Source organism: Pelophylax lessonae, assembly GCF_965119305.1.
Source record: "Pelophylax lessonae genome assembly, chromosome: 6".
Lineage (NCBI taxonomy): Eukaryota > Metazoa > Chordata > Amphibia > Anura > Ranidae > Pelophylax > Pelophylax lessonae.
This window is the reverse complement of record NC_138773.1, coordinates 92,790,053-92,803,890: the sequence shown is the minus strand read 5'-3', so window position 1 is coordinate 92,803,890 and position 13,838 is coordinate 92,790,053. Positions and strand designations below refer to the sequence as shown.

Below are 13,838 nucleotides of genomic sequence, written 5' to 3'. Positions count from 1 at the left end.
TTGAATGGGCACCTCTGCTGAATACACTTATGTTCCAATTTGGGGCCCTATCCTTTTTACCATTGCTCCATAGATCTGATTGCAACCTAGTGCAGTGCAAGAATTTTTGCTAAAACCTGACCAGCATTGAGTGTGACCACCACACACTATGTGGAGACAATCATGCTTACCACATGTGCTAAAATAGGTTGCTTGACCCTAGGATGGACAATAACTTACCATACCAGGAACCAGGCTTGCACCGCTCCAGACAGAACCCCTCTCCATCAAAATGGGGGGCCGACGACCAGGAGGAAAGCTGTGACTCGAGCAGAGACACGTTTGCCTGCGACCTCGCGAGGCATTTAACTCGCAGGCCAGCCCCCGTCCAGCGCGGAGATGAGGTCTGCGCGCACTCATTGGCCAGATTGGGTGACCACTGGATTTAGATAATCCAGCCCATCGCCCAGTCCGGCAGAAAATTTCTATTTAAAAATGTTTTTGCCAGGACCAAAGATCCCAGCAAGGAAAAAGGTCCTTACTGCTGACTAGGCAGAAAGGAAAACTGAGTGGCTATAGCAGAGAGAGGGAGTATACCCCGAGACTGCCCATGGGTGTAGCTTGAATTCTTTTCTGCCTAGTGTCCTACTCCTGTAGGGGGCAGTATAACCCAATGGTTATGAATATCAGGAGCTGTGTCCGTCAATGAACGAAAGACAAAGGGAACTACCTGGAAATCAAGCAGTTTAACACAACAGCTACCCCCTTTTAGAAGTTGGGGTGCTGAACGAGCAGAGCGGGGCTTCAATCCTCACGGTTTGCATAGCATGAATGATCACATTGCCTACATGTTACTACCTCTGTAGTAGATTAAACGGGGTTGCTCAGCTCAACCACTGATCTCCGGGGCCAAGGAAAAAGCATACTCCAACCTCCAGTGACATTACTAATGATAACGCCAATCCCCGGTCTAAAGAGACTATTTCTTTCAAAATAACAGAGGCTTATGTTCTATGGCTGTATTCTTGTTCCAAACACACAGCCACAGTGCCCTGCACATTTGAAGAGACATCACCATCACACAAGAAACTTGCTTAGATGCTTGCACCAGGCCCAGCTCAAGGCTCCAGACATGTTCCAAATGCTCAATGAGAGGCCCTATGTCTGTGGTAACCAGCATCTACAGAAGTGAGACCACCATGCAATAAGTTCTCTTTTAAAAATGGGAAAAGCTGCAACACATTCTCTGGAAGGGCCCAAGATGTCAGAGGACATTCGCAGTCCTCAAAAGAAACAACAGTGGATTCCAAAGAAAGGTCTTCGTAGCTGTAGGAGCTCTAAAAACCCAAGGCCTTAAAGAGCAAGCCGATCCTCTAAATGCAGAGCAGCATTTACTGTATCAATCAGGTCAGAAACAACACCCTGTAAATCTGAGTCCACTGCAGGTGGCTCAAAAACAGCCTCTTCTGGAGAAGACTGATGATTTAGAATCTGAATCAGAGATGGTAACATTTCTCTCTGGTACACTTTGAGAAGATCCAAGAGGGTCAGAGCTACACCCTGCTGGCAATGACAACAGGGCCTGCTTAGCTTCTGTGAGCAGATTTCTCTAGCAATTGAGCACACACATAAAAAAGTCCAAAGTAGACAGGAAGGAAGACCTCAACCATGCCCGACAGAGCTGAAGAAGATGCTGTTGAGGACAAACCTATAACATGAGTCAAAGGTTCAAGATTACATGTGTCTGTTCCTTCTAGGTATACAGAATAACATTCAATAGAAGAGCATAGTCTGAGATCACTTATTAAGTGAGACTGCATTATGTGTTTCTTTGAGAAGAAAGGCTACACTGATAAGTGACAAAAAAATAGACAGAGGCAATGCCTTATGTACTTAAACCCAAGTAGCTGGTGCTAATGCGATTTGCAGTTGAGCAAAGGGGTCCAGGCCATTTTAGGTAAGCAGAGAAATGAGACTGGAAACTGGTAAACCACGTAGCGCTTCAGGAACAGGAGCAGCAGCAGGACATTGCTTCTTCTAGGCTGAAATGGCAGGAGAAAGTACAACACTGCACATAGCAGATAGTGCTCTGCCTCAACCCTTACGGCCAATTTACACAATAGAAGTGCAGGAAGCGTTCCAGATGCTTTTCTGCATGCACGTTTTTGATGTGTTCCAGTGCGTTTTTGATGCATTCTTGATGCTGTCCAAGTGCATTTCCCCCCCTCTTTTTTATTAACACTAAATAAGGACGTGTGTTTAGGTGCGTTTTGGTGCATTCCAGTGCCTTTTTTTGGATGAATTTTACAGCGTTACAGTATAGTCAAGTGCAGAAAAAATGTGAAAGGTTTGGGAAAGGTTTCACTGCCTGTAATTAGCTATGTGCAGTGTCGGGCTCCTGGTGGGATCAGGCAGGTGGGATCCCAAACCCACTCCTACTCTGGACCAAGAAAGTGCTCCGAGGCTAACAATACAAGAAGGTTTAGAAAATTCTACAATGTGGAGCCAGAGGTCACATGCCAGTCTAGCTTTACAATCTTTCTGTGCAACGGGTCAGAGCACAGCCTCCAAAGCTGTTGCTGAGGATAGGCTGATCAAGATAGCTACTATGTCAAGATCAGTTCAAGCAGTGGTGTAGAAATCTTGAAGCTACTGAGAAAAATCTTTTATCAGCGGTATAACAAAAAAGTCTAGAATGAAGTTATTTATCAAAATAAAAAAAAAAAAATTCAGCAGATTTTAAAGCTTCTAGCATCTACAACATTACAGCACTTAGACAAGCACTGGTTCCCATGTTACATCCAAGCAGGAACATTCCATAAAAAACAAAATCATTTAGAGTAGATAAAGACAGACAAGACATACCTTTGCCTTTTCACTAGGTTCACTAGTTGTGCCGTATGGGGTATTGTGTAATTCTTTAGAGACCACGCACAAAAATTCCGCCTGGTCTTCGTTTCCATAATTATAGGAAGAACCAATGTTGACCAGCTGAAAAAAATATTAACAAAATCAGCATGAATTATACGGATTAGAAATTTAGTATCAAAAGTAGACATACTGCATGAAGCAAAACAGCTTAAAAGAACATCTACTGAGCATTTACCCTGACTATATTCATTAGACCCAAATGTGTACTTTGTGTGTTTCAACACCTACTATGAAAAAGGTATCAATGGCCTATCATTGCATAACAAGGAGACTAATGTCTTTGCGATCATCTCAACCAGAATAAATAAAGCGCCCTCTCTAACCTGTGGGTTTCCGTGTGGTATGCAAAAAAAATAAAACTAAAAAAAAAATACACAAACAAAACACATTCGCTTCATCTCTGATGAGGTTTCAGCAAAACATATTTTCCATAGGAATAAATGGTACTAAATTCAAACACACACTGCAACTTAGCACATGTGTACGTAGCCTACAATCACAAAGGATGGACTATTTTTAAAAACTCTGTTATAAAAAGCACCAATCTTTACCATATTCTAGCCACGCACTAAAGTTTCAAAAATGCAAGCGGTCACAGCCAGGTGCCCACACTAGTGATGCCAGCGCCACCGAGACCAGAGAGAGAAGATCGAGGCTTCGGGCGGCCACATTGCTGGATCGTGGGACAGGTAGAGTGTGTGTTTATTAAATGTCAGCAGCTACACTTTTTGTAGCTGCTGACTTTAATAAACACAGAAAAGGCTGTAACACCACTTTAGGGCCGGTTCACACTTCTGCGAGTGCGCCGATCGCGTGTAATTCGGAGCGCACTGCTCCTTCATTACATGCGATCGGAGGTGCGGATGCGAATTCAGCCATACACTTTGTATGGCTGAATTCGCACCAAACATGCACATGACCCTTTATTCCAGCTGCATCAGGATCGCATCGCACAGTGGTTTACACTTGTGCGATCTGATCCTGTGCGAACTGTCAGATCACACTGCGATATGCGATCAAACTGTGGGTGTCATTAACATTTCATCGACACCCCCTGCGTATCGCATATGGCAGTGTGAACTGCCAGGGGTGCGTTTGCGATGCAGGAACAGGCTGCGAATTCGCAGCCTTCCCGCATCGCACAAGTGTGAACCGGGACTAAAGCTTACTATATAGTTAGTTAAGGTTGTTTATTTGTAATCGTTATTTTAGAAATGTGTGCTTTATAATGTAGCCTTACCCAAATAATAGTTTATAGTGTGGAAATTGTCTGTATATTATGCCATCTTTGTAGTTAGAGGTGTCCATTTAATTACTGCTACACCAAGAGAGTACTAAATCATAAATTAGCAATCACCAGACTCTCTATGGCATTTTATATATTTTAGATAGAATCACATAGCCCAACTTGTTATAGTAGGGCTAAAAAGATTTTATGAAATGTATTCCCCCCAAAAAACTGAAATAGACATTTCTGGTCTTAGGGTGCCATCTGGTGCCCATGTAAGATAACACATAGTTAAACACAGGGTTGATGATTATAATGCCCCACCAATCATCGAGAAGGTTACACCTTCAGGGTCAGGGTTTATCAAAATTGTATGAATGTATTGCATTCCACTCAATAAAATAGTCCGTCAGGTGACAGAAAGGGATTACATTCATCTAGGATCACATTATTTTAAAGGACACTCATCATCACACCATTTAAGACACACACACACACACACATTATCTAGAGATCGTATCTTCTGGGAGACCTCACTATCAGATAACTCACCTCACTGAAGCCATGGCACACAGCTCCAGCCTAGCTAGGCACCATTTTGGGGAAGACTAACTCCACCCAATATTCAGCAGCCATCTTAGAAGAATCTGGCCAATAGCCATTTTAAAGGGCAATTATAGTTCCATATATATTATTGATTTTCTGTGTGCAATTATTTTATGCTAGCTGATTTGTTACCCCATCAGATATCCTAATACCAAAAATGTGGCCATTTTAATTATTCGTATTGGCATAACTTTAGACTTTACCCGGAAATCCAAATGCAGTGGTGATTCATGGGTCAAGTTAGTCAAAAGCAAATTATCTGCCAAATTATAGAACACGTTAGAATATCTACAATAGGGGAAATTTAATATTTTTATTTATTTCAATAGATATACCAAGGCTTTAGCAATTCATTGAAAATTATAGTGTCTGTGTCCACCTATTGTTTAAACTGTTAAAATGCTAGCTAGTACGTGCAGGACGAGCGGCTGGCTGGCTGGACCTAGAGGAGAGTTTCTGCCCATGGAATATCAGGGATTCCATTGCTCTGCATGATCTTTTAAAACGCTTGCGAGTAACATTTTATGGCTTTGTTTATCTTCAATATAACGGTGTTATGCTAGGGCGGTTGTGCGCTCTGTCCTTTTGTTTTCTACAGTTTCTTTTCCCCATATCCCAATGGAGGGTTAGGAGAGCTGCCACGCCACACCATTATTGTTACCGTCAGCTACATCTCATAGGTTTCCCCAGCCTGGAAACTGAAGTTCAGGATCTGCGCATGGACTGGAAAAGTTTTTTCTGTGTAGTGGTGTTTGTGACCTATTCAAAAAAGATGAATTGTATTTTTGATAATTTCAGTTTATACTTACATCAATCTTATCGTGTTCTTTAAAGATTTCTTCTTGGCAACATAAAATAATTTAGTTAAATTATTTTTATAGATTATTTTTGTATTGGAGGCACTGTGGTTCGATCTATTTAGCTGACTAAATTAAAGTGATATTAACCACTTGCCGACCGGTCACGTTGACCGTACTGCGGCAAAGTGGCTCGTTATCGTCCAGCGACGTAGACCTACATCGCTGGACTCCTCCCCTTGTGGACGGCGCGCGCGCACTGCCGGAGGCTCGCTCCCGCTGTATTCAGTCACAGCGGGAGTCGGGATAGGGGAAGAGAGGCGGTGATCACCACCTCTCATCAAGTGTGGAAATCCGCCCGCTTGTGTAAACAAAGCGGGCGGATCTCCAAAATGACAGGCAGGGTCAGATTGCAGGATTCAGCATAACTGAACCTGCGATCTGTGCCTGTGTCACTCAGTCCCCTCCCCCCACACATGTCAGTAAGCACCAGGCATACATTAACCCCTTGATCACCAATAAAAGTTAACCCCTTCCCTGCCAGTGTAATTTTTACAGTAACAGTGCATATTTATAGCATTGATTACTGTAGTAATGTCACTGGTACCCCCAAAAGTGTCAAAAATGTCAGTCAAGGGTCCGAGCTGTCCGCCGCAATGTCGGAGTCCCGCAAAAATAAATAAATAAATAGCAGATCGCCGCCATTACTAGTTTAAAAAAAAAAAAAAAAAAAAACATAAAAATGACAAAATTTCCCATAGTTAGTAGCTGCGATAACTTTTGCGCAAACCAATCAAAATACACTTATTGTGATTTTTTTTACCAAAAATATGTAGCAGAAAACAAATTGGCCTAAAATGTTAAAAAATTTAGTTTTTCACATTTTTTTTTGGGGGGGGGGGGGGGGGGGATTTCATAGAAAAAAATGTGAGAAATATTTTTTCAAAAAATTGTCGCTATTTTTTTGTTTATAACGCAAAAAGTAAAAAAAAAATCGCACAGGTGATCAAATACCACCAAAAGAAAGCTCTGTTTGTGGGGAAAAAAAGGACATAAATTTAATTTGGGTACAGCATCGCACGACCGCGCAATTGTCCGTTAAAGTAACACAGTGCTGAATCACAAAATATGGCCTGGTCAGGAATGGGGTAAAATCTTCCGGTCTTAAAGTGGTTAAAAATACGCTCATTGAGAATTTTTTTTGTCAAAGACATGTAGCTAAATACATTTAGGCCTAAATATATGACAAAAATTGAATATATTGGATATTTTTTAACTGTCAAAGTAGAAAAATATTGTTATTTTTTCAAAATTTTCGCATTTTTTTTATTATCGCAAAAAATAAAAAGCGCAGAGGTGATCACCAAAAGAAAGCTCCGTTTGTGGGGAAAAAAGGACGTAAATTTCGTTTGGGTACGGCGTTGCATGACCGCGCAATTGTCAGTTAAAGACGCACAGTGCCGAATCGCAAAAAGTGGCCTGGATGTAAGACAGCAAAAAAAAATGCTCCGGTGGTAAAGTGGTTAAAGTCTCCTTTTTTTGGGGTTAAAAATAACAAAACGGGTTATACTTACCTGCTCTGTGAACTGATTTTGCACAGAGTAGTCTGGATCCTCCTCTTCTCGGGTCCTTCTAAGGTGCACCTGGCACCTCCCTCATGTCGGGTCCTTCTATGGTGCACCTGGCCCCTCCCTCATGTCGGGTCCTTCTATGGTGCACCTGGCCCCTCCCTCATGTCGAGTGCCCCTACAGCAGGCAGCTTGCTATGGGGACACCCGTGCCGAGCCGCAGCTGCCTGTGCCTATTCAGACACTGAACAGCAGCCCGCCACCCCCCCCCCCCTTTCTCTCTGCATTGGCTTACTGACAGTAAATAACAGCAGCGGGAGCCATTGGCGCCGCTCCGCTGTCTCCCTTAATGAGGAGGGGAGTTTCAGATAGCTGAGTCTCTCATGCAACATCGCTGGATCTAGATTTATCTCAGGTAAGTATTAGGGGGGCTGCTGCACACAGAGGGTTTTTTTATCCTAATGCATAGAATGCATTAAGATAATAAACCTTCTGCCTTTACAACCACTTTCATGTACTAATTACCAGAATTATCTTTGCCATCTTTCTGCGATTTCAAAAGCTTGAATACTAAGCTCTGAATGTATATGTGTGTTTTTGGAAACATTTAGAATGTTCATCTAGGCTAGGAACTGCCCAAAACCTTGAGAGCAACTCACCACAAGAAAGGTCTGCGTAGAGACTGATACATGCTTCACATCCATAATCTCTTGCCTACCAGTATTTTTTCAAGAAAGACATATTTTTGAATATATGTATAAAACCCTCCTAATTGATCAATTTTTTAGCATACTACATTAAAGAGCAACTTCGCTTATTTCCCATTTACCTCTTGTTTTGTCACTCCAAGCACTTGCTTGAGTTGTTCAATTGTGAGTATCATTTAGCTGTTTGCAAAATGAACTGCTGGATACCTTTTTAACCACTTGCCGACCGCCGCAAGTACATATACTGCGGCGGTCAGCCCCAGCCAGGCAAAGTGACGTACCGGTACGTCACTAGCCTGTCACTGGTTTGTGAGCAAATAGCGGGCGAGGCGCGCGCCCGCCCCGGCTCGTTCCCTAACAAGTCAGTGCGTGTGACCGGTGGACCCGATGTCCGCCGGTCACTCGCGATCGTTCGCCGGGAAGGGAGAAAGGCAGGCGGCTAATGTAAACAAGCCGCCTGTCATTCTCCCCTGTGTAAAAATGGAGATCAAGTACTAGTGTTTTTACACTAGTAGCCATGTCCAATCACAGTTAGAATCACGCCCCTAGGACACACTTAACCCCTCCCTCTCCAATACAGTTAACCCCTTCCCTGCCAGTGTCATTTTGCAGTAACAGTGCATATGTATATTTACTGTATGTATATGTTACTGTAGTAATGTCACTGGTAACCCCAAAAGTGTCAAAAATGTCAGTCAAGGGTCCGATCTGTCCACCGCAATGTGGCAGTCCCGCAAAAAAAAAAAGAAAAATCGCAGATCGCCGCCATTACGCGTTAAAAAAAAAAAAAAACCACCAAAAATGACAAAAATCTTTCCCTTTGTTAGTAAACGCGATAACTTTTGCGCAAACCAATCAAAATACGCTTTTTTTGCGATTTTTTTACTAAACATATGTAGCATATAAAAAAAATTGGTCGAAAATGTTAAAAATTTTTGATTTTTACATTTTTTTTGGTAATTTCATATAAAAAATTTGAAAAATATTGTTATTTTTGCAAAATTGACGCTCTTTGTTTATAGCGCATGATCAAAAAAAATCGCACAGGTGATCAAATACCACCAAAAGAAAGCTCTGTTTGTGGGAAAAAAAGGACGTCAAATTCGTTTAGGTACAGCATCGCACGACCGCGCAATTGTCCGTTAAAGTCACGCAGTAAAAAAAAAAAAAAAAAAAATCACAAAAAACCCCCTGCTCAGGAAGGGGGTAAAATCTTCCGGGGCTTAAGTGGTTAAAAAGTAATACTGACATAACAGTAAAATAGAGTTTTCTAAACACCTCAAGCCTAAACAATATTTCTCATTGTTCATCCAATGTAAAAATGGTCTCCAAGGCAGTGTAAACCTGAACCCCAATGTGACTAGCTGCAAACACAAACTATCAACAGGTTTCAATAAAACAAATGCAAAAATCAGGGCCAAAAGTATTCACTTTAAAAACTATTCTCATTTAAATTATGAATTGCCTTTTTTACCTCCAGGTAGGTTGTAACTTGAAACTGACATATACTTTCAGCTTTCCATTTTTTATTGACTCATGTGCTGTAATAGATGGTAGGAAGTTGTAAACTGCATCCTAGAGATTTCTGTTAGCGGGTAATCTGCATTTTTTTTTTTTTTTTACAAAACACAGCTTAGCCTATAGCAAGAATGTTTTGAGTATAGCTAGAGGAACCCTTCAACGTTTCTCATTTATTTATTAAAGGTTTTGTATTACAATTAAAAAATAGCCAAGCAGGCAAGCAATGCTTTCAGGCAGTGATTTTCATTCAGAATTAAAATACAGAAGAAAGTTGAGGGGGTGCCATAACCAAGCACAGGGAGAAACTGGGATCTGCAACACAACATGCTAGCCCTAATGGCATTCTGCTCACATTTAACAGTTAGTTGGCAAGGCCATGCATGTGTACATAAAGGGTACAGAAAAGGAGGAGATAATACAGAGCTGTGTGCAGTACAGGACACACCTCACCGCTGAATTTCTGGAGGATGGTCTCCTCCTCTTTTACTTCCCTTGAAACAATGAGCAGAAACTCTGACTGATGATCCCGCCTGCATCCATACATGGAACCTATGCTGACAAACTGCAACCACAGCAAACACATAGTAACCATGCTGGAAAACAAATGCCTAGCCAAACAAGCAGTCAAGAGAAAAATGAAAGTATCTAAACATTGGTTGAAATTCCTACTCTGTAATTCTATCCACTACAAAATACCAAGAGACGCTTCACAAAAATACTGATTTTGGGCAACCCTGAACTAGAGATCCCATTCTTTATATCTGGGGGTTGTAGGCAATAAAAAACATTAAATTAGACCAATCATAGGTCTTGATGAGAATAGCATTTTGGAAAACACTGGCTTAAAAACCAAAAGTGTTCTGGTAAATTCCTCTCGAGTGGTAAGTTCCTCTCGAGTGGTAAGTTCCTCTCGAGTGGTAAGTTCCTCTCGAGTGGTAAGTTCCTCTCGAGTGGTAAGTTCCTCTCGAGTGGTAAGTTCCTCTCGAGTGGTAAGTTCCTCTCGAGTGGTAAGTTCCTCTCGAGTGGTAAGTTCCTCTCGAGTGGTAAGTTCCTCTCGAGTGGTAAGTTCCTCTCGAGTGGTAAGTTCCTCTCGAGTGGTAAGTTCCTCTCGAGTGGTAAGTTCCTCTCGAGTGGTAAGTTCCTCTCGAGTGGTAAGTTCCTCTCGAGTGGTAAGTTCCTCTCGAGTGGTAAGTTCCTCTCGAGTGGTAAGTTCCTCTCGAGTGGTAAGTTCCTCTCGAGTGGTAAGTTCCTCTCGAGTGGTAAGTTCCTCTCGAGTGGTAAGTTCCTCTCGAGTGGTAAGTTCCTCTTGAGTGGTGTTCTCTCCCTAACTTTTCCTCCTCTCCAGCACTGAAGCCTCGGAATGTCTTTAGGCTTTCTATTCAGGGAGTGTTGGATGCCATAGTTTCCCACCAATACCCTAGGTCAGTGATGGCAAACCTTGGCACCCCATATGTTTTAGAACTACATTTCCCAAGATGTTCATTCACTCTGCAGTGTAGGTGAGCATCATGGGAAATGTAGTTCCAAAACATCTGGGGTGCCAAGGCTTGCCATCAATGCCCTAGGTGGAATGGAAGGAACCAGCATGTGGGGGGACATTGGCACCAACACCTCTTGAGAGTGCCGGATACCTTTCTGAAGCTGCAGCGATGGAGGGAAGAGAAGCTAGAGACATGAGAGGCAGAAGAAACGCGCTGCTGGAGAGGAGAGCATACATTATTCTTTATTGCAGGAAAAGTTCATTTTCATATCTTTAGAGATCCAACAAGGGTTTTCAAGTTGTACAACATTAACCCACTTCATAGCTGAAGTCACTTCGATTCCATTCAGATTTTGGTGGTGTGGTCATGTGCTTTAACACACACTTATTACAGCACACTGCAAGAAAGGAATTTACCCCAATGCATTGCCATTATTTGGAAGGGCACTCTTAATGCACTTTTACAGTAGAACACAATCCACTTTTACTGCAGCGCACCTAAAAACACAAGTCATGCATTGTGCTGCCTCGCTAAAATTAAAAAAATATCAGGGACACTACTTTGTGCATCAAGGTGTGCTACCAGCTCATTATCAGCATTAGCAGGCAGGGTTCCTTATGATTTTGCTAAAGGAGAATACGTGTAAACTTGCACTCAGTTCTCAAGACCTGTTGTGGGCTGGCAACAAATGTGGCAGCCCTGTCACTGTCAAGTTGACTTTTACCTAAACTATTTCAACAATTTCCACTCGCCTATCTCCATCAATAGACACTAATGCTGCAGTCCCCAGATACAAACCAAAAGGGCTAATTAAATTTCTTAAAGTTTGCCATACATAGACTTTGTGCCGTTCAGCGGGGGACCGGACTAATTTCAATCCATCTATGGCCATTCCCATTTTGTAGAAGTTTATTTAAAGATTGATTTCTCAGAACCAGCTTGTTGAAAACATTTCCTTCAAATGAACTGGCTTTGGTGCTGATCAGTGTAATCTGAAAGCAGAGCAGTCCCTGCTGTCAGAACAACACAGCAGGAAGGATTAGGCTTATGTGGATCAGCTGAACCATGTATGTGGCCAGCCTTCGATAACGCTGAAGTGTTCAGAGGACAAAGGACAGCTCTGAATTTCTGACACAAACAGATGTTTTTTTTTTCCACCCATTGAACAGATAAGATTCCTCAATTGTATATTTAAAAGGATAAGTTCACCTTTAGGAACATGTTAGATGTTCAACCCGTTTTTAGGGTGGAAAATGTAACATGGGTAAGCGGACCAGGAATCTTCTCCCCGCTCTCGCCGTCACTATTTGAAAAGAGAGGCAAAGAGAGAGGCAGAGTTCTGTGAATGAACTACTACAAGTACTGACAGCCTTTGCGGCTGATGGCTTGTAGTTCTCCATGAACTACCACGGCGCTTTAGAGCGCTCTAGGTAATCATTGATTCTGCCTGTTAATTATGGAACTGCCTGCACATAAAAGCAGACAGCCTACACTGACAGTCTATAGGAGCCTTGCATTGCACCTGCGATCTGCTAATAAGGCCCGCGATTTTGGACCGCAAAATCGCATGACAAGTCGTTTTCCATTATTTTCAATGAGCCCCATTCATATCGGTGCATTTTGAAGTCGCACCAACTTCAAAGTAGTTCCTGCACTACTTTGCCACGATTTTAATGCGTTTTGAGGCATATAGCCTTGCCATTGCTTTCAAAATCGCGTCGCATAAGTGTGAAAGGGGCCTAAATGGTGCAATGCTTTCCAGGCTCCTACAAAAATAAATCGTAAATGCACATTTTTGTTACGCTTCATGAATGTCAGTTCAATTTCATTTTTTTAAAACAAAAATATAGTTTGTCTAAAAGCAAGCAGTTTATGGTATATCATTTGTCATTGCATTTACTTTCAAAAGGATCAATTTTCAAAACAAATTACATTAGAATTGAACGTAAGCTACTCTCATGGCTTACCTGCTCAAACTTCCAGCCATCAGACATTGTTGAGACCATCTGTGTGAGCTCCTCCTCCTGACACTGCAGCACTCTGTAAACGTGTTTAACTGGCACCTTGCAGTGGACAGAAAAAAGTTGAATAGTTATTGAAAAGCTCATAAATAGTAGGCAACACAGGCACCAAAGCTAGCTATACATTTGCCTTTTTTAAGGGGCAGACAAAAGCTATAAAAGTATAAATGTCTTCTAGCACAATTCCCACATTCATTCTAAAGAGTGGACAAGAGGAATGGACAGGAATGCCCCCACTGGAACAGGCAACATACAGTTTAAAAAAGGACAGCAACGCATTTTAAACATTTGCTAATATACTGTACAATCGAAGAAACTGCAAGCTCCCACTTACCTTATCCCAGAGATCTGTGACACTGGGACAGTGACTGCTCAGAAATGTAGCACTTGGTTCTTTGTGTTGTTCCAGTACTCACTCCTGCAATTACTGCTGTCATTCTATTCATTACCCCAGCTGGGCTTCTGATATTTACAACATTCTGATAATTCTAGCTGCCGGACTCATGCGGACCTCTGATGACATTACATCTGCCACCAGATCAGTGCAGAAACAAGTCATCAAGTGCCGCCACCGACTGAAAAGCAGCTCACCATATCATTTTTAGAAAATTTTAGGAAAGTCAAATTGCACAAATATCCAAAAGAAAATCTGAGTATGCAACCCACCATTAATAAAGTTATGTAAAATCATATATTCCTCCTGGGTAGCAAACAGCCAGTTATATAAACAAAAAGGACAAGAAAATGCATGCAACTGTCAAAGGCCACCAGCAGAAATTAAGGCCTTGGTTACATGAACACCAGTCTCTACGACCTCTGGGAAAAGCTATCTGCAGCAGCACCTGCACTGCCTGCCAAATGCAATCCGTTTTATAAATTTAAAACCATGTGTCAAAAAAAAAACAAAAAAAAAAAAAAACAACACGTCTCGACTGCCTAAATTCAGCTGCACTCAGCCACCCATGCAGATGAGGCCTCATTGTATATTAAAACATTTGT

General features: G+C 41.9%; 1 protein-coding gene across 2 annotated transcripts in view; it reads right to left on the bottom strand.

Moving 5' to 3' along the window:
* Window positions 1-13,838, bottom strand: part of LOC309558243 (BTB/POZ domain-containing protein KCTD5-like) — a 123,661-nt gene that overhangs the window by 39,064 nt on the left and 70,759 nt on the right. Inside the window, exons 4-6 of one of the 2 annotated variants that reach the window (XM_082261282.1) lie at window positions 12,786-12,881; window positions 9,783-9,899; window positions 2,845-2,970 (exon numbers count right to left, since the gene is read on the bottom strand). In XM_082261282.1, coding sequence (XP_082117408.1) covers window positions 2,845-2,970; window positions 9,783-9,899; window positions 12,786-12,881 — 339 coding nt within the window. The remainder of the gene's footprint in view (window positions 1-2,844; window positions 2,971-9,782; window positions 9,900-12,785; window positions 12,882-13,838) is intronic. The other variant, XM_082261283.1, reaches the window with a different exon arrangement.